At 37.7% G+C, this 27,181-nt stretch overlaps 3 protein-coding genes across 3 annotated transcripts; 2 read left to right on the plus strand and 1 right to left on the minus strand.

The window, feature by feature from the left end:
- The first annotated feature begins 4,921 nt into the window (after positions 1-4,921).
- On the plus strand, positions 4,922-5,317 carry LOC142504918 (putative mitochondrial protein AtMg00860). Its single transcript, XM_075617758.1, has one exon. The coding sequence runs from the start codon at positions 4,922-4,924 to the stop codon at positions 5,315-5,317; it is 396 nt and encodes a 131-aa protein (XP_075473873.1).
- Positions 5,318-5,360: 43 nt separating this feature from the next.
- Positions 5,361-7,252, plus strand: LOC142504919 (uncharacterized). Its single transcript, XM_075617759.1, has 3 exons — positions 5,361-5,777; positions 6,013-6,717; positions 6,797-7,252. The coding sequence occupies exons 1-3, from the start codon at positions 5,361-5,363 to the stop codon at positions 7,250-7,252; spliced, it is 1,578 nt and encodes a 525-aa protein (XP_075473874.1).
- Positions 7,253-7,630: 378 nt separating this feature from the next.
- On the minus strand, positions 7,631-10,874 carry LOC142505454 (uncharacterized). Its single transcript, XM_075618436.1, has 2 exons — positions 8,671-10,874; positions 7,631-8,593 (listed from the first exon to the last, which is right to left on the minus strand). Exons 1-2 carry the CDS (start codon positions 9,013-9,015, stop codon positions 7,838-7,840), a joined length of 1,101 nt encoding a protein of 366 aa, XP_075474551.1. The 5' UTR covers positions 9,016-10,874; the 3' UTR covers positions 7,631-7,837.
- Positions 10,875-27,181: the final 16,307 nt, after the last annotated feature.

Consider the following 27,181-nt stretch of genomic DNA (forward strand, 5'->3'; position numbering starts at 1 on the left):
AAAGCCCTTACAACCGAGCCCTTGATCACCTTGTAGACAATTAATTTTGTTGACCATAAAATTATGGCAAGTACAAAATAATATTAAATATCAAAAAGAATTCTATTTATTGGGATATTAGATTCCTACAAAAAATAAATAGTTAATTGATATTTTAATATATTTTGTGAGCAAATCAAGATTTTAAATCAAGATTGCAAATCTTGTACTAAAGAGAAGAGAATACTATCATTTTAGTATTAAAATCCAATCTTGCATAAGATGGAAAAGAATACTAATATTTTTAGTATTTGAAATCAAATATTATGGTTAATGGAAAGAAATCACCAAATCAATCATGAGGGGCCAATCAAATTACGACACCTCATCAAATGAAAATGGAAAGAATTTGCATCCTTCGACTATAAATAGAGAGGCGGAGGGTCAAGAAAAAAGGACAACACAGAAGGCAAAGAAGTAGAGAAGAATTCAAGACGTAAATTCTCTCAATTCAAGCTCTTCAAACTCAAGTAGATCAACAAAGTTAAGGCGTGATTCAAGGCGTTCATCGTGTTCTTCCTCAAATTCACCCAAATTCAAAAGAATCTCGTTCTTCATCAAATTGAAGATCAACAAGTTCAAAGCACGATTCAAGGCGTTCATCACGTTCTTCTCAAATTTTGAAGATTAATTCAATATCAAGGTTTCGACCCATTGAATTAACGTTATTGAAGAATCAAATCACCTTCCACGAAGATCAAATATTCAAGAAATTCAAATTATACAAGAGATCGTCATTGAAGAGAATAATCAAGGGATCATTTAGAGATTGTATCCACAGAACTTTCATTTAATTTCAAAAAATTCGATTTGTATCGGTATTTCTTTTGCAATTTTGCGAAATAAAGAAATTTGCGTTACAAATTTCTGGCACCCCCAGTGGGACCTCTCTACCCTTCATCTCTTCTCTTCAACAAAAAAAAAAAAAACAATAGAGACAACATGTCGGTCGATGATAAGATCTCAAACACGAGTATTTCTTATGCAAAGTCAATAGGAAGCCTTGGAGTCGTCACAAGGAGTATGTCCAAAAAGATGCAAGTATCCTCTGGAGTAGCTCACTTCAATGAAACCATCAAAATAGATGAAGGTAAATATTCATCATCCATTCTTCGATCATCAGTCAAACTGCTTGTGCACCTCAAATATGGCACCCTTGATGGTGACGAGCGCCACAACCTTGGAAGATCAAGTAGCGAATCTGACGAAAGTCATCGAAGGACTCGTGAGACATGTTCAAGAACAAGACTCTTAAATTACAAAATTGATGGACAAGATAGATCATGCCTACGGAAGCAATATCAAAGGAAAACATCATCAAACTAACGATGACGTTGAATCATCATCAGAAGAAAGAGATAAGGTTCCAGCAAATAAATTTCATGTCTCATCCGATGGAACAATCCCCATCGACCAGCTAAAAGAGTTCATTATGGGGACTATCAAGGATAAATATGATGGATGCTCAAAGTCTTCCATAGCTTATGCCAAACCATATTCGCAAAGAATTGATATTCTAAGAATGCCGATGGGCTATCAACCTCCAAAATTTCAGCAATTTGACGGTAAAGGGAACCCGAAGCAACACGTGGCTCACTTTATTGAAACATGTAATAACGCTGGCACGTATGGAGACCATCTGGTAAAGCAATTTGTCCGTTCACTAAAGGGAAACGCATTTGATTAGGTACACTGATTTGGAGCCATACTCGATTGATAGTTGGAACCAATTAGAACAAGAATTCCTCAATCGTTTCTACAGCACCCGACGAGTAGTCAGTATGGTTGAGCTAACGAACTCACGACAATGGAAAGAAGAACCTGTCATTGACTATATTAATCGTTGGAGAAACTTGAGCCTTAACTGCAAAGACCGATTGTCTGAATCCTCTGCCATCGAAATGTGCATCCAAGGCATGCACTTGGGACTTCGATATATTCTTCAAGGAAACCAACCAAAGACATTTGAAGAATTGGCTACAAAAGCTCATGATATGGAGCTAAGCATGGCTGCAAGTGGGACAAATGGGCCTCCGACTCAAGAACATCATAAAACTAAAGAAGAAGAACGTTCCAAGGAAAGAGGCAAGTCTTTTGCTAGGACCCCGATCAAAGAATCTATGCCAATTAATGCAACCCCGGTCAAGGTAAAAGGAAGCACAAGTGACAAGAACAACCCAAAGAAAGAAATCTCGCAAGAAATTGAGCGGAAAAAATTGACTTTAAAAGAGATGCAAGCAAAGCAATATCCTTTTCTTGATTCTGATGTTTCTGGAATATTCGACGATTTGGTTAAAGCAAACTTGATCGACTTGCCAGAAATGAAGCGTCCTGAAGAAGCTGAGCGAGTGCATGACCCAAAATACTGCAAATACCACCGAATTGGTCGGACACCCTATTCATGATTGCTTTATATTCAAGGATAAAGTCATGCAGTTGGCTCGCCAAGGGAAAATCACACTTGAAGAAGATAATGCAACCGCAAATAGAGTCGAAATCCAATGGAATGACGATGAAGTGCATAACCATGATGATGTGTCTTGCTACATGACAAATTTACAAGGAAGTTCCTTCGATGAAGTTTAGTCAGTCTGAAACAGAAAAGGATTGTGTAACAACCTTGGCATTTACTGACGAAGATCTGTCATGCGGTTCCGGATTTCGCAATCGGCCACTATTCATCACAGGCTATAGTCGTGAGCAAAAGGTGAATAGAATATTGATTGATGGAGGGTCAGCAGTCAACATTTTGCCCTTGCGCACAATGAAAGAATTGAACATTCCCATGGAAGAACTTGCAAACAGCCGTCTTATGATCCAAGGATTCAATCAAGGGGGGCAAAGGGCTCTTGGGGCTATAAGGCTAGAATTAGTAATGGAAAATATGACCTCAAGTGCATTATTTCATGTCATAGATGCCAAAACTTCCTACAACATGCTGCTCGGTAGACCATGGCTTCATGAAAATGGGGTTGTTCCATCTACATGGCATCAATGTTTCAAATACTCCCGAGACGGCGTGGTGAAGAAGGTTCTTGGAGATGAGAGACCATTTACTGAAGCTGAATCACATTTTGCCGATGCCAAATATTACTTTAAATATAAAAAGACAAAAATCGAAGAAGATGTACCAAGTCAAGAACTCAAAAAGCAGGACGATGAAACTTCAGCGGTCCCTAAAGGCCAGTCAAAATGCGAATTACCCCTCCAAAAGATGGATCCCTTAATACTCCCCCTTACAAAGCTTGACGGATTCATCCGCCCAACTCAAGGTATCGAAGTAGAACATGGGGACTGCTCGGACCTACAAAAAATTAAGGGTTTTGATCTAAAAGCTTACAAACTTTTCGTTAAGGCTGGCTATAATCCAAAGGAGAATCTTGCATTAGGTAAACTTCCCTCGGGAGTTTCTGACAAACAGGGGCATGGACTGACTACTACTCCGAAGATGCTAAAAGAAAATGGATATCCCGTTCAAAAAAACCGAACAGGGCTTGGTGGGTTCGTCCCACCAAGCCCTGTTCGCATCGCCATAAAAAGAGTCAGGATCAACTATACTGCCGAAGATGGATTCTCTTCAACGAACAATGCCTGTTACGAAAAACAACGGGTGTCTGTCTTCGACAGGCTAGGCCGATGTAAAAGGTGGAAAGGTAAGAGCAACAACCGTAAAAAATTAAACACACCTAATCATTTGAGGAAAGCAAATAAACAACAAGACCCAGGAAGATTGCGGAGTTTGATTCCATCCCGCATGAAGCGACAGATCACCTTGATCATATCATGCGATAAAGTTTTGAAGGCTAAGATAAAGATTGTGGTTTACACACGAGTCCAAGAAAATGAAGATGATATAGAGAGTGTAGCTTCATGTATTAACATTGATTGCTACATTCCCCATGACATCTTCCCAAAAATCGAAGTTCAACCATTCAAACAAAACCTCAGAATAATGCCCGATATTGCACAAATCAACAATGTGGAAAATGTGATGAACATCGAGCACTTATACGAAGACTTGGCGACAACATGCCACATTACCTCAAAGGAAGGAGAGGCTCCGTTGGAGGAAGACGCTGAAACCGCCCCTCCTGAGCTCGAAGGAGGAAGTTAAAGCCACAATAGACGAGTTAGAAGAAATTAACTTGGGTAGTCTGGATGACTCTCAACCAATCTACCTCAGCGCCTTGTTGTCCATTGATGAAAAAGAAGCATACGTCGAGCTGCTGCACGAATACAGGGACATATTTGCATGGTCTTATAAAGAAATGCCCGGACTGGATCCGAAGGTGGCGGTCCATCATTTGCCTGTCAAAAGAGGAACTCGACCTATCAAACATGCACAACGAAGGTTTCGTCCTGAGTTAATTCCTCTTATTGAAAATGAGGTCAACAAGCTCATCGAAGTTGGATTCATCCGTGAAGTCAAGTATCCCACATGGATATCTAGCATAGTCCCTGTAAGGAAAAAGAATGGGCAACTTCGAATTTGTGTTGACTTTAGAGATCTCAATGAAGCGTGCCCTAAAGATGACTTCCCATTGCCCATAACCGAACTCATGATTGATGCTACCATGGGTGACGAAGCACTGTCTTTCATGGACGTATCATCTGGATATAATCAAATTCGCATGGCGCCAGAAGATGAAGAGCTAACTGCATTTCGCACTCCGAAAGGTATATACTGTTACAAAGTGATGCCATTTGGATTAAAGAATGCCGGTGCTACTTATCAAAGAGCAATGCAAAAGATTTTTGATGACATGCTCCACAAAAGCGTTGAATGTTATGTTGATGATGTGGTTGTCAAGTCAAAAAATATGAAGGGACAACTTGAAGACTTGAAGGAAATTTTGAGCGTCTGAGAAAATACCAACTTAAGATGAACCCACTAAAATGTGCATTCGTTGTCACATCAGGAAAATTCCTAGGATTTATTGTTCGACAGCGAGGGATCAAAATTGAGCAAGCCAAAATTGATGCGATCTTAAAAATTCCTGAACCTCGAAATATCCACGAGCTAAAAAGCTTGCAAGGGAAATTAGCGTATATCCGGAGGTTCATATCAAATCTGGCAGGTCGATGTCAACCATTTAGCCACCTCATGAAAAAGGGAGTTCCATTCGAGTGGGATGAATCTTGCAAAAAAGCTTTCGAAAACATCAAGTCTTACTTGATGAAGCCTCCTGTGCTGGCTGCTCCAATTCCCGGACGTCCATTAACTCTCTATATCACTGCTCAGGAATGTTCTGTCGGAGCCTTATTGGCCCAAGACTAATGACGACGGGAAGGAAAGTGCATTATATTATTTGAGTAGAATGATGACGTCAAATGAATTGAACTACTCGCCAATAGAGAAGTTATGCTTAGCCCTCATATTCGTCATTCAAAAGCTAAAACACTACTTTCAATCCCACATCGTTCGTCTTGTTTCAAAAGCAAACCCATTAAAATATGTTATGTCAAGAACAGTTCTTTCTGACAGGCTCGCAAGGTGGTATCTTCAACTGCAGCAATTCGAAATTATATACATTCCTCAGAAGGCGGTGAAGGGGCAAGCCTTAGCTGACTTCCTAGCAGATCACCCAATCCCTGCCGATTGGGAGTTATCTAATGACTTTCCAGACGAAGACGTTTTGGTGATAGAAGTTGTTCCCCCTTGGAAGATGTACTTTGACGGAGCTGCGCATAAAGAAGGGGCCGGTGCTGGAATTGTATTTGTCACATCCGAAGGGGAGGTGTTGCCGTACTCATTTGCATTGACTCAAAACTGCTCAAATAATTTGCTGAATATCAAGCTCTAATCCTTGGACTTGAAATGGCGGTCAACAAGAAACAACTACGTCTGCAAGTGTACGGAGATTCCCAGCTAGTGGTCAATCAACTACTTGGATCATATGAAATCAAGAAGCCCGAATTACTCCCTATATTGCAATTATGCTAAGAAGCTTATGAGATGGCTTAGTGACGTAGAAATCGAGCATTGTTCCGAGAAATAATAATAAGCAAGCCGATGTGCTTGCCAAACTTGCTTCCACACTTGCCATGCCAAATGATCAGGCTCGTGTACCAATTTGCAAGAGTTGGGTCATACCACCATTATTTGAAGATGAGAGCGATGAAGAAATGGAAGACGATAGTTATATTGTCGAAGTGATTGAGATTGAGAAGGAAGATTGGCGTCAGACGTTTGTTGATTACCTGAAGTACGAAAAGCTACCAAGAGACCCACGTCATAGGATAGACATTCGACGACGTGCAGCTCGTTTTATCTACTTCAAGGGTACCTTGTATAGACGCTCGTTTGATAGAGTATTCTTACGTTGTTTAGGAGACGAAGAAGCCACCCAAGCCGTCGAGGAAGTGCATTCCGGAATTTGCGGTGCTCATCAGTCAGGCCCAAAGTTACATTTTCGGATAAAAAGAATGGGTTATTACTGGCCAACAATGGTGAGAGATTGCAAGGATTATGTACAAAGATGCCAAGCCTGTCAGTACCATGCAAATTTCATTCACCAGCCGCCTGAGCCACTACATCCTACAGTAGCCTCTTGGCCGTTTGATGCATGGGGCTTAGACGTAGTAGGGCCCATGACTAAGTCATCTGCTGGACATTTGTATATCTTAGCGGCAACAGACTATTTTTCTAAATGGGCTGAAGCAGTGCCTCTCAAAGAAGTAAAAAAAGAAAATGTGGCCAATTTTATCTGCACCCACATTATCTACCGCTACGGGATTCCTCGATATATGATCACAGATAATGGAAAGCCCTTTTGCAATAGTTGAATTGACAAACTTTGTGAGAGGTTTGGTTTTAAACAAAAGAAAGTCTTCCATGTATTACGCTGCTGCTAATGGCCTAGCTGAAGCTTTCAACAAGACATTATGCAATCTGTTGAAAAAGATAACTTCTAAATCAAAAAGGGACTGGCATGAGATAATTGGAGAGGCTTTATGGGCATACAGGACTACTTATAGAACGCCTACTCAAGCGACACCTTATGCATTAGTGTATGGTGTGGAAGCTGTCGTCCCCCTTGAACAACAAATTCCGTCACTGAGAATGGCCGTGCAAGAAGGCTTGACAGAAGAAGAGAATGTGCGTCTGCGCCTTGAGGAATTGGAAGCTCTCGATGAGAAGAGACTTGAAGCGCAACAAAGACTTGAGTGTTATCAAGCCCGTCTCTCTCGGGCATTCAACAAGAAAGTATGATCACGCTCATTCCAAGTAGGTGATTTAGTGCTCGCAGTGAGAAGACCTATCATCACCACCCATCGAACTGGGAACAAATTCACATCCAAATGGGATGGTCCGTATGTTGTCAAAGAAGTATATACCAATGGTGCATACAAACTAGTGGCTGAAGATGGTTTAAGAATCGGCCCCATAAACGGGAAGTTCTTGAAACGTTATTATGCTTAAAAAAAATCAAAAAAAAAAAGATATAAAAAAAAAGATATAAAAAAAATAAAAAATAAAAAAGATATCAAAAAAAAAAAAACTCTTGGCCCGCATGAGTATAAACTGTGCACGGCCCCCTCAAAACAAATTACCATATTTTTTTGAACTACGTTATGACTTGATCCCTCTGTTGGGTACGTAGGCAACTTAGATATTTTCTAAGTACAGTCTCATTAATTTGTTGTTTTCTTTTCACATGGAATAACAAATTTATTTAATATATTCAGTGAAAAGTAAACACGACAACAAAAAAAAAAGACAAATAAATTTCTAAGTGTTTTCAAAATAATGATCATCACATAAAGCAGCAAGGAATTAGAATGTCCTAATCAAATGCTAAACAAAAAGATTGAACTTCTTCAGATCTTCTTTGGCAGCTTCTAGATAGGTCTTCGACGCGTTCAAATTCTCAATAGCTTCGTCATCCAATGGAGAGATATCCCCAATCCCAATGATCTCTGCTTCAATCATATGAACCTCTTCTTGAGCACTGGAAAACAATCGTTGTTGTCTCTTCAAGGAAGAAGATAGAAGTTTTTTTTGCTTCTTTAAATCACCAAGCTCCTTAATAGTGCGCTCCAAATCATCCTGAGTGGATTTGACTCGGCTGGCCTCTTTGATCTCTTTTGTCTTGGCTTTATCAAGACGATCTTTGGCTTCACTTAATTGTTGTACAAGAGCCTCCTTAGCCGCCTCTTCGGAAGATCTCGACCAAGCTTCACCAAAAGCAGCAGCTTTGTCAAAAAGAGATCCTAACAACTCTTCCAAACCAAAAAAATCAAAACCATTGAGGCTCTTCATTGTACCAAGCACCATGAACACATCGTCTTTGAGAGAAGAAATGCAATCAATTGATGTGTTTGTTATCTTCTCACAAAGGTCCATCCACAATCTCTGATGGAAGTCCTTTTGATGATCAAATAAAAATTTTCCTCCGTCAAACACAGCAAGTGCAACAGGTTTAGGAACGACGCTGGGCATTGTTGAAATAGAACTCTTCTTGGATATTGTGTCACCAGCTGAAAGAATTGTAACAGATTTTTTACTATCTTGCGAACCTCGAATATCATCGTTCAACGATTTGTGCTCCAACTAAAAAAAAAGTTTCAGAGTTAGAAAATATTTCATGAAGGCTATTATGCTAAAATAAGATAAGGAATGAAGCACACCTCTCCCACAAAGCTTCCCGTGTGTTGCGGGTCCCCAGTTGCACAGTCGATATCAATGACTTTTTGATTTGAGGGGTCAGAGTCCTTTTTGGTTCTTTTCCAATGGTAGTCTGCATTGCTACTCTCACTGTCTTCAAGATTTTTTCTCTTGTTAGATGCAGGAAGCTCAATGGCACGAACATTGTGTTCTTTAAGAAAAGTATTTGAGGGCATATGTAGAGGATCCTCCCCAAGAAAGTCATCCCCAGTTATCACATGCTTTGCCTTCTTGCGAGTTTCCATATGAGACAGTGAGAGACATAATATTTTCTTCCAAGTAATTTCCATGGACCTGCAGCCCACCATTTCTTGTACTCATCAGAGCAAAATTTCTTCGCATTTGGGGGTATAGAAGGAAATCGCACCTTAGACATGGAGTTGGATAAAACACACAAACGCCAATAAAGAAGTCCATCCTCCAAAGATGCTCTGCGAATATCTCGAGTAAGAACCCCTGGTATTGTTTGATAAAATCCGAACTGACGACTGAAGCAGTGAGGACTATAAGGCTCAATGATAAAATGACCTCCTTGACGCAAAGACAGATAACTGGAACGGATAGTAATAAAATAATTCTGCTCAAATTCCTCCGCGTTTCCATTATCGAGATACAAAAAGTCTTTACCTCTAGTGATCATGGTGCAGGTCCAAGAAACAAAATCTCCTTTGTGAATTTTCTTGCGAGCTTCACTTGGATCATAGTATTTTGCACCCCCTTCTCCGGAAAAGCTCGCCATTTTGGGGCTGCGCACTCCTTGCCAAACTTGAAAATGCGTCTTAAAATAATGTGCAAGCCAGCCATAGATAAAGTGGACGGGAAAAGTCGAAGAAACATGTGATGGCTTTGAAGAACCGACAATTTTATTGATACTTCTGTAGATGCTCGTCAACGTCGGAACAGCGAGGCCCAATTTACGACCATTGGCCATAATGCTTGCTATTTTGAAAGTACTCGGACGAATTGTGTTAGCATCATCAAGGGGAAGGATGAATGCACATAACCAACAAGATAAATATGCTGCCAAGTAGGTCTCATCTATTGAGTTATCTTTGATACCAAGCTTCGAAAATATAGCCTTCTCTGCGATGGACCAGCCTTCATGCACATTGAGGTCACCAAGGGGGTTATGCGTAGACTTGGGGCGTACTGTCTTTTTATCTTTACGTGGAGGGGGAGAATGATACCGTAAAGATTTTTTGAACCAAAATCTAACCCACTGATCGATGGTCACATAAGGATGCGGTTCGCCTTTTGAACTCCCGCGAAGTAGGTGATAAGCATGAAACAAGTAGTTGCAAGAACGAGGAAAAAATCTACTGCCCGCTTCATCAACGTCGGTAAGCTCTTTGGCGCTAGGAACAACTTCGTCATATAAATGCCCGATGATAGGCAGACCCGATAAAGAATGTAAATCCCACAAAGATATAGAAAGCTCCCCAAGTGAAGTCAACAGAGTGTTGTTTACTGGACACCATGCCTCGCAAAATGCCTTCATGATATTTGTGTTTCGATCATACGTGAACAATGAAGCATACACTGGATCATATATTTGCGCCGCTCGAAGCCTGTGATCACACCGACTAAGAACGTTTTCAGTCCACTCCCAATAGCCTTTAATATAATGAAACTCGCCAGTGAATCGAAGTGTATCATCCCACGTCGCCTTGCCTTCAATGATCCGATGCCCCAATGACGGTAAAGGAATATGTTCTTTTGATTGTTGATGGTGAGTTGCTCGTAAAGTCCAAACTTTAGAAGTTTTGTTGAAGGGAGTCTCGACGGACCACTCATCGGTGTATAATGGGTTTGTCAACCGTGGCCATGACTTTGCATAACGACCAGCTACGGGCTCATCAACGACCAAGATAGTGAGTGCCCTTTTCTTCGGATTGACTCTCGTCGTCAAGTATCACCAAACGTTGAATGCCGGAAGAAGATATATCTTTGAAGAAGACCATTGTGCTGCATAACACAAGAAAAACGAGAAATCAAAGAAAATCAAATACTGACAAGGAAATCTGTTCGGAAACAAGAAGCCGAAAAAAAAATGCTAATTCATGCAATGTATTTCTTACGGTATGCAACAAATATTTTCGAACAAGCAAAAAAAAAAAATCTGAGAAAAAAGTTGTTGTTAATTACATTCTTCACCAACCTTTAAAGTGCCGAAACCCGAACTCACGATTTGAGGTGTGAAAGAACCAAGTGCCTGTACAACAACTACTTGTCATTCATAAGCATGATTAAAGATTTCTCGTATCTTTCCAAATCTTCTGGATACTCATGTTAATCAAGCTATGTTAATCAAGCTATGATTAAAGGTTAGCGCAAGGCAACTTTTCGGAAATAAGATGACATGCAAGTAAACTTACGTGCCATTCAAAAACCAAAAGCATGTGGCAAAATACATGAGACCAAGTAAGCCTCCACCACCATGGTGTACGTGTCAAGTGTGGTGTAAAATCAATTCACCTATTATTTAATATTTGAACACTGCGCTTTGTTTAAAACCCATGGCTTGCAAACTAGAGGCAATACCCATGCTACTCGTGAAAAGAAAAGAAACGGCAGTGGCAAGAAAATCGAAGGCATAAACAATCGAAAAGGGTGAGAAAGTGTACCTGTGCTTTGATCGAGAGAGGAAGATTTACGTATTAGTGCTTCTACCTTTTATAGTTGAAGATGGTGCATGCAAATAACAAAAAATTCCCATCTTTCGCTTGCTCGAGAAAGGTGGAAAGAAAATCTATGTGACAAAAATTATGGAAAAGTTGCAAATTTGGAATAAGAATTTGTACGAAAAGACGAAGGATGAGATTTACTTCCTAATATAGAAATAAAAAGGGAGAAGAAAAGAGCGGAAGTCAAAGAGAAAGGATGAAATTAAAGAGAAGACCGAAGAAAGGAAATTAAAAAAAAAGGATGGCAAAGAGAAATATGGAAACAAAGTCAAGAAAAATGGTCGGATTTATCTCAGATATCTAAACTTATGCAACTTCAACAAAGAAATTCTCGTGACTTGTTCACTCAAAAAAAATCAATTCGTGAATAAGTCCCGAAGGGGCATTTGTAGACAATTAATTTTGTTGACCATAAAATGATGGCAAGTACAAAATAATATTAAATATCAAAAAGAATTCTATTTATTGGGATATTAGATTCCTACAAAAAATAAATAGTTAATTGATATTTTAATATATTTTGTGAGCAAATCAAGATTTTAAATCAAGATTGCAAATCTTGTACTAAAGAGAAGAGAATACTATCATTTTAGTATTAAAATCCAATCTTGCATAAGATGGAAAAGAATACTAATATTTTTAGTATTTGAAATCAAATTTTATGGTTAATGGAAAGAAATCACCAAATCAATCATGAGGGGCCAATCAAATTACGACACCTCATCAAATGAAAATGGAAAAAATTTGCATCTTTCGACTATAAATAGAGAGGCGGAGGGTCAAGAAAAAAAGACAACACAGAAGGCAAAGAAATAGAGAAGAATTCAAGACGTAAATTCTCTCAACTCAAGCTCTTCAAACTCAAGAAGATCAACAAAGTTCAAGGCGTGATTCAAGGCGTTCATCGTGTTCTTCCTCAAATTCACCCAAATTCAAAAGAATCTCGTTCTTCATCAAATTGAAGATCAACAAGTTCAAAGCACGATTCAAGGCGTTCATCACGTTCTTCTCAAATTTTGAAGATTAATTCAATATCAAGGTTTCGACCCATTGAATTAACGTTATTGAAGAATCAAATCACCTTCCACGAAGATCAAATATTCAAGAAATTCAAATTATACAAGAGATCGTCATTGAAGAGAATAATCAAGGGATCATTTAGAGATTGTATCCACATAACTTCATTTAATTTCAAAAAATTCGATTTGTATCGGTATTTCTTTTGCGATTTTGCGAAATAAAAAAATTTGCGTTACACGCCTAACACCAACTTTCTGTCCAGCTTGTGTTCTTCATGATGGGAAGCATATTGGGGTGTTCTAGGACTCCGTAAATTCGTGTCAAATCATGCCTTATCTCTTCCTAATCATGGCAGCCCCTTGCACTCAAAATTTTAGAAAACTTGAGCCACAAACAAGAATGAGAGAAACATGAAAAAAATTGAAAGCTTTTCACCCTCATGTTGGATCGAAAGTTCTCATGCAACAATTCATTCAACAGCATATATAGCATGTATGATGCAAGAAAAATAGATACAATGCGTGCCTTAGATGTTATAGAAGCGAGGAGATCGAAGAACGAGCGCCGGAGACAATTTGTTTGAAGGAATTGCTATGGCCGAGATTTTCTTGAATTGAAAATGCTATGGCCGATGTTTGCTGAAGGAAGGCTAGCTGCTGAATTAAAATAATGAGAGTGGGGAGAGTTGGAATAAAGAGGTGTCGGTTGGTGGGGAGGGTAAATGGGTATAGGGTAGCTTAATTAATTATTAATCAACTAGCTAATGATCTTTAAATGATTTAATTAAAAACTTAAAAGAATTTTAAGCCTAACGAGATTAAAAGTTGGCCCATTAAATTCAAACATACTCCCGAAAATTATTTCGTGTTGAAAAGTTTTTGAAAATATTAGCCGAACCTTCAAAAAGTCTCCCGATTCGATAAAATTCGCGTACCGTTAAAAATAAAAATCATGCGAGTAAAAATACCCAATAAATTCTATTATTGAAAAATACACTTAAAAACATCTTAGATTAATATTTAAAAACAAATCATGTAATTAAAATAATTTTCCTGAAAAATTCTCCCTGTCTCCTCTCCTCGTTCGTGCGCGAAATAAAACTTAAAAATCATAGTGCATGAACTTTTAAAATTTCATTAATTAAATTCTATCATGCAATAATAATGCATAAAATGTATAAAAATATTTAAACACAATTTAATAAAATAAACATACATTTTATGCCTTAAAACAATTTAATAAAATATAAAAAAAAATTAATAACTTGCATGCATGTGGTTTACGTGGACTTTTCGATTTTCGAGACGTTACAATCTCACCCCCTTAAATTGAATTTCGACATCGAAATTCGCTTATCCTCGATAATCAAAAGTTTAGACTCTTAATACTAATATCCCAATAGTCCACGCTTCCGCTGCGCTACTCTGATAAAATAATAAATCTTAAGGTGTCCTTATATATGTCTCCTCGGTCCCGATTAACTCTACCTTCTAAATCCTCGTTTGCGAAACTCAACTTATAATGACACCCATGGTGACCTTGTTTCATTTTTTATAACTTCGAATTTCAATTTTTCTTAAACTTCCTAATATTAGAAATGACAGTCCGAATTTTATTACGTCTTATTTTTCTTATACAATACATGTAATGTTTATTGACCTATTACATTTGTATTTATACCGTTCGACCTAAGAAACCTTAGCATTAAAAGTTACTGATCGACTTCTATCCTCGGTAAACACTTAAATTTTAAACCTTATCTCAACCTCATAATAATATTAGCCTAAGATCCTTGAATCGAAATTTTATCTTACGACACCAAACTTACATAACTTAATTATTTACGAGTACATCCCAAATGTATTTTTTTTTTTTTGCAAATTCTTACACCTCGAGTAACGTTAATTCATAAATCTCAATTATACAATATCGATCTTATACCTTAATAGTAAAACTCTTCTAATATCCATTACATGCTTAAACTATTTCTTTTCCGATTATAATATAGTTGAGACCTAAGACTCTTAGACTTTCCTCCTTGTAAAATGTCGCATTCTTACATATCCCTAATGCTTAATTAATATTAGCGTATAAAACTTAATAAGTTCTCCTATGATAATGATGGACTAACTCTAATAAATCAACTTCACTTATAACCCATAAATTCTAGAATCCTCATATCAAGATTGTAGATTTCTTACTCGATAAAAAAAAAATCTTAATATTCGTTCATTGATAACCTATGATGAACACAACTCGTTTCTTTTGGTTTTTTATTTATTTCACCCAAAATTTTTTTGTTTGAACAGTTATCTCATAAATTTGAAATTCAAGCTTACACAACCCAAGTCGTATTAGATAGTATAATTCCAGCACACATATCCACTTAGTTCCAAGTTCCTTAATGACTTTAGAAATTCCTAAAGAAAAGGTGTCTACCTCACCTCTTACATGCGTCTATCAAATATCCTAACCATCGATCATACCAAATTTTCTAGAAAAATTAAATTCCAACAAAGATATAATTTTAACTCTTAAGATCACGATTAAAAATTATGATACATCAATACTTAAGTTCCCAAAATTTTGTTAGCTCCATGTCTATTCTTATAACTTAATTAACTCATCAACTTCACCTTAAATTGTTATCACTTTAAATTCTTAATTCTATTTTATAGGTTCCTCGTAACACGAAGTTCAAAAATTTTAAACTTATTAAACCCAAAATCAATTCTCATATCCTTGAATAATTTCTGATTGAACCCCAGTCTTCCTCAAAGTTTGAATTTAATCCTCAAAAATTTCGAAATTTGCGATTTGGCCCATAAAATTCTCAAAATTATAATTTTGGCCCTACACTCTTCGAAATTTGCATTTTTGTCCCCATAAAATTTTCGATTTTATCCTCATTAAACCTTCAAATTCTCAAAACTCAGATTAAATTCCAAAATTTAGTAAATTAAAAAATAGTCTCTCAGAGTAGAACATCAGTACTACTATCCTAAAAATCAATATAGTCAAATCAATATCAACTTGTCCTAAAGCCCAATATTTGAATTTTTAGACACGTCCAATTCCAAACGTAACCAACATGCAATTTAATCTAGTTTTTAAAACAGTAAATTTTTAAATTATAAAAGCAGTTAAACATATATCGTAGGTCATAATAAAGTGTAAATCATGTTAACATGCAGGTGATAAGAGTAAATCATTTAAAACATTTAAATCATAAAAGCTTACAGACTTGAGGCTTGAAGACTGAGCGACAGAAGCTGGCGGTGGCACAACCCTATACAGGACCCTTGCTCTGATACCAACTGTAGCATCCCGCTCATTTTTTAAAAATGCGGAAATATTTTTTTTTATAAAAGTTTGTATTTTCGAAAGACATTTAAAAATGATCGTAATTATTTGACAGTAAAAATAGTGCGGTTTAAAATAAACAAACTCGTCCACAATCCTACGTGAACATAAACTAATAAAAATCTTAAAATCATCAACGTATGAAAATATTCATATCCTATCAATCTCATAAATCGTAATGCGGAAAACATGTGGTCCTCGGGTCATGTCACCTTACCAGGTCTGCCTACTCAGAGTTCGGCACCTCCAGTCTCCTCATCATTAAGCTCACCTGCATCACACACGCCTAATGAGTCTAAAGACTCAACACACCTGTACCAGGAATAACAAGTACATATACATAGCACACAGCAGTGAAAAATATCATACTCAACATATCTTTCATTAATTTAAAAGTATAACGTAAACGTGTCGTGTAAAATCGCATCGTGTCAAAGCATGTCATCTCATGTCATCATATACATATACGTGTCATGTAAAATCGTATCGTGTCAAAGCATGTCATCTCATGTCATCATATACGTATACGTGTCGTGTAAAATCGTATCATATTAAAGCATGTCATCTCATATCATCATATACGTATACATTTTCTTTTAATTGAATTCAGTTCATTAGCTGTGACTTTCGTATCATCATGTCATCATGTCAGTCGATGGATCCATCTACTTGTAACCGCGGTACCCGGCGGCGGGGGACATCAGCGACACTCTCACCCGTCAACTGAGCCCGAGCCTATTATGTCATCATATCATGTCAATGGAAATACGATCGTCGGGCTCCCTCTGGGGCCTATTCCCGTAAACAGGCTCCCTCTAGGGCCTTTTCCCTCACGATATCTCCAATCATATCATCGTGTCATCGTGTTACTCACAACTAAATCACTTCCTTCAAAACGTGTCATCATATTCATCACTTAATAGAAGCATGCATATACATAATTTTTCCTTTAAACCAAGCATGCAACGTATTTATCATAATTACGTAAAAATCGTAAACATGATGCATAAACATTTAAAATATCATAATTTTGTGCTCAGGACGCTGCCAGGACCAAAATCTCACCCCGGGTGCAAAATGACCATTTTGCCCCTGGAAACCCAAAATTACCATTTTGTCCCATAGACGTAAAATTTCACTTCTTTGACATTTCTTAATTCCATTGACTCTAACATGTTCCAAATAATTATTTAAGCCTACATGAACTTCCCCATATTTTTATTTGGCTTAAATCTATGACTTTTAAATTAATCTTTAAATATAACCTATTAATGCGTTTTAATCCCAAATTAAACCAAATCTTAGCATAAAATTCCCAATTTTAAAACTTAGACTTCTAATAATTATTTGAGCTTAAATATAATTTCCCATAATTTTATTAAGCTTAAATCTAGGCGATTCAATTTATCCTTTAAATTACGTTTCGTGCGGTGATTAAATCCCGGATAATTCCAAAACCCATTATTTGATCCGAAACTTACCAAACTCCTTAAAACATCCCAAAACTTATTTATAATCATTCCTATATGTAAACTTGAGCTCATTTTATAACTTAACCGAATTGTTTTAAAACTTGGACCGGAGTGCCGGTTTTAACTCGAATCGACTCGAAACTTAACCAAATTCTTCCCATCTTTTTACCACACCTCATAAACACTCAAAATACCCTTAAATCAGTCAATACTAGGCTCTTAACCCCTCGGCCAAGTCCTGAGAGTTGCTGGAAATTACAGCACATGCAAGTCTTGGCTTTAATGAGCTAACCACCTAAACCTTCGGCCATCACCAAGAACCGAGCTTACCCAAGGTTCCACTCATCATGACACCTTAAACGCTGCATGACCGTCCCTAGTTGCTGCCCAAATCGACAGTCCCCTTGCATCATACAACCAAGCTCGAACCAAAGCCACAACAGCAACTACAATCCATGGCCGATTCTCCTACTTGGATAGGACTCTAAGTTTTCTTCCCTAGCCGCATAACCAACGAGCCAGTCCTTGAACCAGCCCCTCAAGACTCATACTAGGACCCTAATACATGTCCCAAACCGTAGCCAAGAGCCCTGGTCCAGACCCTGACTGACACCCCAAGACCGAACACCAACAGCCCTTCCATGACCCTTTTTTTTTTACAGCCTTCACGTTTCTGGTTCCAGCCTTCTGTCCAGTCAACCAGCCCATGAACCAACACACCAAGACTCATCCTAGGACCCTTAGAGACTACATAAACCACTGCCCCAGGCATTGAACCGATCCAAGCCCCCAAAACACCAGAAGTTCAGCACTAGCCTTCACATGAGTCCCATTCTTGTGCAGCCGGAATTTTCTTGTCCTACAGCTTTCTCGAACCACCCATACCTTGCACCACCCTATCTAAGCTCTCCCTAGGACCCTTATGACTCGACCTAGCCCAGCCCAAATCCCCCAGGCCGAGCCATCTCCTCCCTGCACCAGCTGCTTCCCTACGCTGCTTTACTTGGTGCTCTCGGGTACTTCCCATTCCTTCCCATCCCTTGGTCTCGAGTCCTAGCGTGGCTAGGACTCTTCCCTTGACTCATAACAGACCCCAGCTCACCCTAGTCCCAGCCTTGAGCAAGCCAAGCCCCAAAACCCTTACAACCGAGCCCCTTGATCACCTAACACCAACTTTCTGTCCAGCTTGTGTTCTTCATGTTGGGAAGCATATTGGGGTGTTCTAGGACTCCATAAATTCGTGTCAAATCATCCCTTATCTCTTCCTAATCATGGCAGCCCCTTGCACTCAAAATTTTAGAAAACTTGAGCCACAAACAAGAATGAGAGAAACATGAAAAAATTTGAAAGCTTTTCACCCTCATGTTGGATCGAAAGTTCTCATGCAACAATTCATTCAACAGCTTATATAGCATGTATGATGCAAGAAAAATAGATACAATGCGTGCCTTAGATGTTATAGAAGCGAGGAGATCGAAGAACGAGCGCCGGAGACAATTTGTTTGAAGGCATTGCTATGGCCGAGATTTTCTTGAATTGAAAATGCTATGGCCGATGGTTGCTGAAGGAAGGCTAGCTGCCGAATTAAAATAATGAGAGTGGGGAGAGTTGGAAAAAAGAGGTGTCGGTTGGTGGGGAGGGTAAATGGGTATAGGGTAGCTTAATTAATTATTAATCAACTAGCTAATGGTCTTTAAATGATTTAATTAAAAACTTAAAAGAATTTTAAGCCTAACGAGATTAAAAGTTGGCCCATTAAATCCAAACATACTCCTGAAAAATATTTCGTGTTGAAAAGTTTTTGAAAATATTAGCCGAACCTTCAAAAAGTCTCCCGATTCGATAAAATTCGCGTACCGTTAAAAATAAAAATCACGCAGGTAAAAATACCCAATAAATTCTATTATTGAAAAATACACTTAAAAACATCTTAAATTAATATTTAAAAACAAATCATGTAATTAAAATAATTTTCCTGAAAAATTCTCCCGGTCTCCTCTCCTCGTTCGTGCGCGAAATAAAACTTAAAAATCATAGTGCATGAACTTTTAAAATTTCATTAATTAAATTCTATCATGCAATAATAATGCATAAAATGTATAAAAATATTTAAAAACAATTTAATAAAATAAACATACATTTTATGCCTTAAAACAATTTAATAAAATATCAAAAAAATTAATAACTTGCATGCATGTGGTTTACGTGGACTTTTCGATTTTCGGGACGTTACACAATTAATACTAGTACTAGGTAAAGTAACAGTAACATTTAAGACTTGTAACTATCAAACGAAAGAAGATAAGTTCTTCTTATTTAAGTTAAGTTCTGCTTCTGCTTTTCTAAGTTCTGATTCTGCTTTATATAAGCCGTTAAGTACTCGAAAAGTACTGCTTCTATTTAAGCGATACGAGAGCATCTGCTTATTATACTGTCTTCTGATTTAGCTATCACGGCCTACTGGTTTTGACTCTCATCACAAAAATTAAATTAAGTCTAATAATTTCCCCCTTTGTGGTGATGCCAAAAACTAGATGTTTGTAACGATGAAAAACAACAGTTAAGATATAAAGCAGATAGTAATTATAACAAGATACATGCTAAGTAAATAAACCAAAGAGTTTAAAAAAGTTTAATCATCAGTGCCAATATCCCTGAACATTGTTTCCTCATCCCGAGGATCTTGATTTCTGAAGGAAGATTCTGCGTGATGTCTGCCATCACCAGTTCTGCCTTCTCCAGATCTGCCTTCTGTTTCCCCCCTTTTTGGCATCATTATCCTGAATTCGATTGAGTAAGTCATCCACTCAGTCATTAAGGGTAATAATTCCATGATTCAGCATCTCCAGATATGATACTTGATTCGAAACTCGTTCATTAAGAGCTTGAATAGATTGAGATTGGGACTCAATCTTGGTATCGATAAGTTCAAGTTTCGAATCCATATATTCAACTTTGTTGGAGACTGAACCAATAGACGAATTATGATCAGAGATAATTTGAATGATATCAGCATGTCCGTTCAAGATGTTACCCTGGCATAAGAGAACAGTTTGCCTGAAAACACTGGTTTCAACATGAAGCTTGACCAACGATTCTGTCGTGCGAGTGACCTCTTTAGAGATGCGGTCACGTAAGAATTTGGTGGCACTAACCTCACCAGCATGTTCAAAAGATATCTGTTTAACTATCTCTGAAATATTGTTCAGAGTTCTTTGCAGAATATCTATTTGAAATTCAAGATCAAACTGATATTATGGGGATGGAGATCTTTGAAGCATACGCTGTTTGATATTTGTAATCTGAGCTATGCGAGTAGGTGAATCAGTAGGAAGGATAATCAAAGCAGTAGATGTGACAGTTTCTGGTGGAGCAGCAGATGGAGCAGTAGACGGTTCTGCAGAAGTTCCTTCAGCAGCAGTAGTTTGTTCCAGTTCTGCTCTGTCTTTTGGTTGGGCTATTTCAGTGGCTTGCAGTGGCTCAACAGCTGGAATAGATTCAGATGGATCATTCAAAAGAGCTTCCATTTCTGCCTGTTGTTCAGCATAAAATTTCTTCAAGTTTGGCAGTGATTGGGATGGAGAAACATCTGATCCTTCCATTGATTGAGCTTCTGGAAGTACTACATCAACAACCTGTGATGCTTCTGGTGCAGTAGCAGAGAGAAAAATTGATTGAATTACTTCATCAACTGAGGCCAACTCATGAACAAAGATGAGTGATGAAGATTTAGTAGGTAATGCCAGGGATGCAGGAGTACTGGAAACCTTAGTTTCTGAAGGGGCTGTGGCCCTTTCCTCAACTAGCTTGATCTGAATAATGTCTGGGACAAGACCTACATGGTAGTGCAAAGGCTGCACAAAAGCCTGTTCTTGAGCAAAAAGTTGCTCGTTCATCAATCTCAATCGGTCAGTCAAAATTTGAATCACACTCTGGTCTTGGACAACAGTAGGATTCACAGAATCAAAGTTGGACTTTAAAGTCTTTAAAACTGAATCCAGCTTCTGACATTTGAGCTGCTAAAAAATGTAGCTTCTTCTGTTAATGGCCTCAATCACATTTTTCATCTTAGCGGAGGCAAAGACCTGTTTCTCATTTTTCACCATTTTGGCGTAAGCACCTGGTGTTCTTAAGTATGTGATTGGGTGGAAAACTCTAACCTTTAGCCAATAATCAAAGAAAATCAAATCTTCACTGGCAGATTTATCAATTTCGTCCATGTGAAGATCTATAGCAGTTTGAACAGATGACTTGGTGCCATGAATTTGTGGTTCTTCAATAAGTTTTCCTTTTCCTTTGTCTGTTGAAGATGCAGGCAGCACAGGTCTAAAATCAGAAGACCCTGCTATAGGTTCTCTCAAAACGACTCCAGGAGAGGGTCTGAAAGTCTGAAAAGAAGTGGAGTTGTTTCAGTAGGGATGGCTGCTGGTTTTGAGGAGGGGAGAGATTCTGGTTTTGATGAGGTGACTTCTGGAAAAAACTTGTCTCAGAGGGACAGTGTCAAGATCAGCAAGGGCTGGTGTCTTTTTGAGACGAATGGTGGTTCTGGGTTTCTTTTTGCTTGGGGTGGTTGGAAGTGAGGCTTTGGTAGGAGCAGCAGATTCTTCGTATACGGTCTTATCTGAATCAGTCACGACAATCACTCTCATTCTTTTGACCTTCTTCTGAGGAGCTTGAGCCTCAGTTTGTTCATCGTCAATCTCCTTCTTGAGAGCAACAAATTCATCCATAGTTGGCTTTGGCCTTAAAGCAAGTACGTTATCAGCATCGGCCATTGTGACATATGAACCATCATGTTCATAAGTCAGTGGAAAACCAGCATCCTTCAACATTTTACTGATCTGAACAGCAAAACTAGTACCTATTTTCAAAATCATATCCTTCATGATTTTGAACAGAAAACGACTCCAATCCATTTTAGCTTCAGAGATGATGGCTATCATCATTTGAACTTTCTCCTTGGTCAGTCTATCAAAAGTACCAGCCTTGACCAGAAGCACCTTTGCCACAATATCGGCAAGTACTTGGTACTCCATCTTCAGAAGCTTCTTGAAGCAAGACAGAGAGAGTTCCTCTCCAGAAGCTAAGAAAGAGGTAAGAGCAGAAGACATCTCCTCTTTAGAAACAACCGAACATTCAAAATTACTTGAGTTTCGAAGAAAGAAAGTTGATCTCAGAAGTGCAGTATCAATGGTGATGGATGCATCTCCCTGAGAATATTTGATCTTTCCATCCTCAACGGTTTCTTTGGCATACAAGTCCAAGACGGTAGTCTTGTAGATGATCACTGGTGCTTCAAGAAATCTTCTAAGACCAGATTTCTCAATGGCCTTGAACATTTTGACAAGGTTTTCATCCTTGATGGTCAGTACTGATGTAAAGTTGACTTGGTAGGCATTGAGTATATAAGCTCCAGCCATTTCTGCAAATAAAAGGGATTCGAAGTAGATTCTGTAGTAGAAGGAAGTTTGAGAGAAAGCAGCAGCAAGTAAGCAATAGTCTGAAATCATAAAAGTGAAATGAGAGAGAGAAGAGACGGTTAAATTCAAATTGTACAGCCGTCAGTGTAAACATAGGGACACGTGTCAATATTTTTACGGTTGAGTTTTGAAAAGTTAAACAGTGCGTGTCAGGTAAGCCAATGATCTTAAAATTTTGAAAATCAATGAAAAAACGGGCTGTCCAAAGTGGTTACTAAAAAAAATCGGAAAATGATTTGTCATTTTGTGATAATATCTACTGGAAGTCATAAAGTACTGAAATATATCCAGCACTTTGATAAAAACCAGTAGATACATTGTTTTATCGAAAAGACACATCTCCTTCTTTTTTGACATAGCACAGAAATATCAGTCATAATAAAATAATATTCTCCCTAAATTAATGCAAATAAACAAATATTAAATTCGAAGATTTAAGATCTGAGGGAATGACAGATGACTCTTGATATTCGTACAGGACGTGAACAATCACTTGACTCTTCGACTTCCCCGAGGATAAATATAAATACCTGCAAACACGCAAATGAAATAATTTTAGCCACTTAACAAATGGATAGTACAGACGATACATCTGAGTCTTCTCGGGAGTCGGATACAGCAGGGGAGTTCCAAAGGCAACTTCCAGCGTCTCGTAAGAAGATGTTTGAAGACATCGTTCTCAAAAAGATGAAGACCTGGAGCCATCTTCTGGATATGTAGGCTGAACAATCAATTAGATTATTCTAAATTATTAGGTTAAGCTGCAGAATTATCCCGTTCACAAACCACGATCATGCAAAGAGAGTGGGGTGATTCCAGTAGGTCTTAGTTAGGGTTTCTGCTGTAAATCTCAGTACTGCTGATATCAACAATTGTAACTGCTTATCTATTGTAACGCATCTGATTTTATGAATGAAAAAGGTTCATTTTGTCATACTTTTTGTTATCTACTATTTTTTTACTATATGCATAAAGAAAACAGAAGATAGTAATCAGTAGTTAAGATAAATCAATTAAACCAAGAACGTTACGAAAATAAGAAAACTTATTCTCAGGCAGAGGTTTTGTAAAGATATCTGCTGCTTGTTGATCAGTAGAGACATATTCCAGACGAATTTCCTTCTTCTGCACATGATTTCTAATAAAATGATGTCTGATGTCAATGTCCTTCGTTCTAGAATGAAGTACTGGATTGTGTGTAATTGTTATAGCACTGGTATTGTCACAAAATATAGGTGATTCAGAGGCTTGAACTCCATAGTCCTTAAGTCTTTGTTGCATCCATAGTAATTGAGAATAGCAACTTCCAGCAGCAAGATATTCTGCTTCTGCAGTAGATGTGGCTATGGAAGTCTGCTTTTTACTAAACTAGGAGATCAACCTATTACCAAGAAATTGACAAAAACCATTGGTGCTTTTTCTATCCAGTTTGCAACATGCATAGTCAGCATCTGAATATCCAATAAGATTGAAAGAAAAATCATTGGGATACCATAGGCTGACATTTTGAGTACCCTTTAAATATTTCAGAATTCGTTTAGAAGCAATATAATGTGATTGCTTTGGGTTAGACTGAAATCTCGCACAAATACAAACAAAAAACATAATATCAGGTCTACTGGCAGTAAGATATAACAATCAGCCAATAAGACCATGATACTGGGTTACCTCTACTGAAATGCCATTTTCATCTTTGTGAAGCTTAGTAGATGAACTCATTGGAGTGGAAGCAGCAGAGCATGTTTCCATGCCAAAATTTTTCAGTAGTTCCTTTATGTACTTAGCCTGATTTATGAAGATTCCTGTATTGAGTTGCTTAATCTGCAGTCCTACGAAGAATGTCAATTCTCCCATCATGCTCATTTCGAATTGTTCCTGCATTATCTTAGCAAACTTTTCACACAATTTGGGTTTATTTGACCCAAAGATAATGTCATCAACATAAATCTGTACTAACAGAATGTGCTTATTTTTAACTAATGTGAATAAAGTCTTGTCTACTATGCCGATGGTAAAATCATGATTTACAAGAAAATTGTGATAGAGTGTCATACCAAGCCCTAGGCGCCTGTTTCAAACCATACAAGGCTTTGTGTAATTTAAAAGCATGATGTGGCAAGAAATGATCAATAAAATCTGGGGGTTGTTCAACATAGACTTCTTCTTGTAGTAGACCATTTAGAAAGGCACTTTTCACATCCATCTAATAAAATTTGAAGTTCTTGAAAGCAGCAAAGGCTAAGAATATTCTGATTTCTTCAAGCCTTGCAACTGGAGCATAGGTCTCATCATAGTCTATTCCTTCTTGTCTGAAACCTTGAGCCACCAGTCTTGCTTTATTTCTAACCACAGTACCTTCTTCATTTAGTTTGTTTCTAAATACCCACTGAGTTCCAATAACAGCTTGATGAGATGGTCTAGGTACAAGAAACCACAATTCATTTCTTTTAAATTGATTCAGCTCTTCTTGCATAGCTTCAATCCAATTGGGATCCAGAAGTGCTTCTTCAATCTTCTTTGGTTCATCCTGAGAAATAAAAGCAGCATGCATATATTCATTTATCATTTGCCTTCTTGTTCTTAATGGAGCTGCTGGATTTCCAATAACCAAAGATCGAGGGGGAGATTTTCTCCAAATAAAAGGGTTTAGAGGGATTTCTTCCTGATTTAATGGATTCGGATCATGCTCAGCTAAAACAGTAGCATGTTCTGGAATTTCAGCTGTTGGTTCTGGTACATCCTGTGTCTGAACAACTGGTTCTACCAGAGGAATGTCTGGTTCTGGATTTTAAGCATCTTTGACACTTGGTTATGCATCATTTTCACTATCAAGTTCCAGATTAATTTTGTCTAATCTACTTAGATTTGACATGTTAGAAATTCCAGGAGCACTGCTATCTTCATCAAAGACAACATGAATAGATTATTCAACATTAAGAGTTCTATTATTGAAAATTCTATATGCTTTGCTTACTGCTGAATATCCAAGAAATAGTCCAGCATCTAATTTTGCAATCAGATGCAGACAAATAATTTTTACCATTATTATGCACAAAAAATCTGCAACCAAACACATGAAAATATGATACATTAGGCTTACTACCTTTCCATATCTCATATGAAGTCTGATTATGCCTCTTGTTTATCATGGTTCTGTTTTGTGTATAACACGGCTGTGTTGATTGCTTCTGCCCAGAAGCACTGAGAGATAGTCTGCATCTGCTAGCATTGTTCTAGCAGCTTCTTTAAGAGTTCTGTTTCTCCTCTCAGCTACTCTATTTTGTTGAGGACGTTCTGACGGCTGAATATTCATGATGAATACCCTGTTCATGCAAATACAACTCAAGAATTTTGTTAGTAAATTCAGTGCCCCGATCACTTCTATTTTAATGACAGAAACTGATTTTTCATTTTGAATCTTTTTCAAAAGCTTGATCAGGAGGCTACTGGTTCGATATTTTCTAGCAAGAAAGATTACCCAAGTAAATCTAGAAAAGTCATCAACAAAAACAAGAGTATATTTCATTCCCCCTAAGCTCATGATAGGGATTGGACAAAACAAGTCCATATTCAATAATTCCAAACATCTTGATGTTGATTTAATACCTTTATTCTTGAAGCTAGATCTTACTTGTTTGCCAAGTTGACATGCAGAACAAACATGATACTTAACAAAATTAATATCAGGTAAACCATCAACTATGTTTTGCTTCTTGATATTATTGATTGACTTGAAGTTAAGGTGATTCAATCTCTTGTGCTATAGCCAATGTTTGTCACTTAGGGAGGCAACTAAACATGTAGGAATATTAACATGATCTTTGTTCCACGATACTTTGTAAGTATTGCCTTCTCTTTTTCTGGTTAAGACTATAGACTCATTGACATCTTTTACTGTGCAGGTGTGCTTTTGAAAAGCTACTGAGTATCCATTGTGACACAATTGACTAATACAGATTAAATTATGACAGAGATTTTCAACCAAGAGCACATCATTTATAGTGATATTATCATGGATAATCTTACCCTTACCCACGGTTTTACCTTTTGAGTTGTCCCCAAAAGTTATCTTTGGTCCAGTACAATTCATTATTTCTAAAATTATATTTTTTGTCTAGTCATATGTCTGGAACATTCACTGTCCAGATACCATGTAGAGCTGCTTATCTTGGCTTTCCTCTCTTGTTCCTGCAAGCACAAATTTTAGTGACTGGTACCCAATCTATTTGGGTCCAAGCCTTATCAATCCTTTAGGAACCCACATTTGTACAATTCTAGGTGATCTTGTACTTCGGGTATCACCAGAGGTGTGTGAAACAGAAGATCTGTTATCTCTAACAGAATGCATTTTAGGATGTTGTTCTTCCCTTCTGTTTTTATCATCTAGTCTGTATCTCTTCCGAACTGGTAGTTTCTAACCTTCACAGAGGGTTGTCCTCCTGAGTTGAATCATCT

The sequence above is a fragment of the Primulina tabacum genome, chromosome 10 (assembly GCF_025594145.1).
Source record: "Primulina tabacum isolate GXHZ01 chromosome 10, ASM2559414v2, whole genome shotgun sequence".
Taxonomy (NCBI): Eukaryota; Viridiplantae; Streptophyta; class Magnoliopsida; order Lamiales; family Gesneriaceae; genus Primulina; species Primulina tabacum.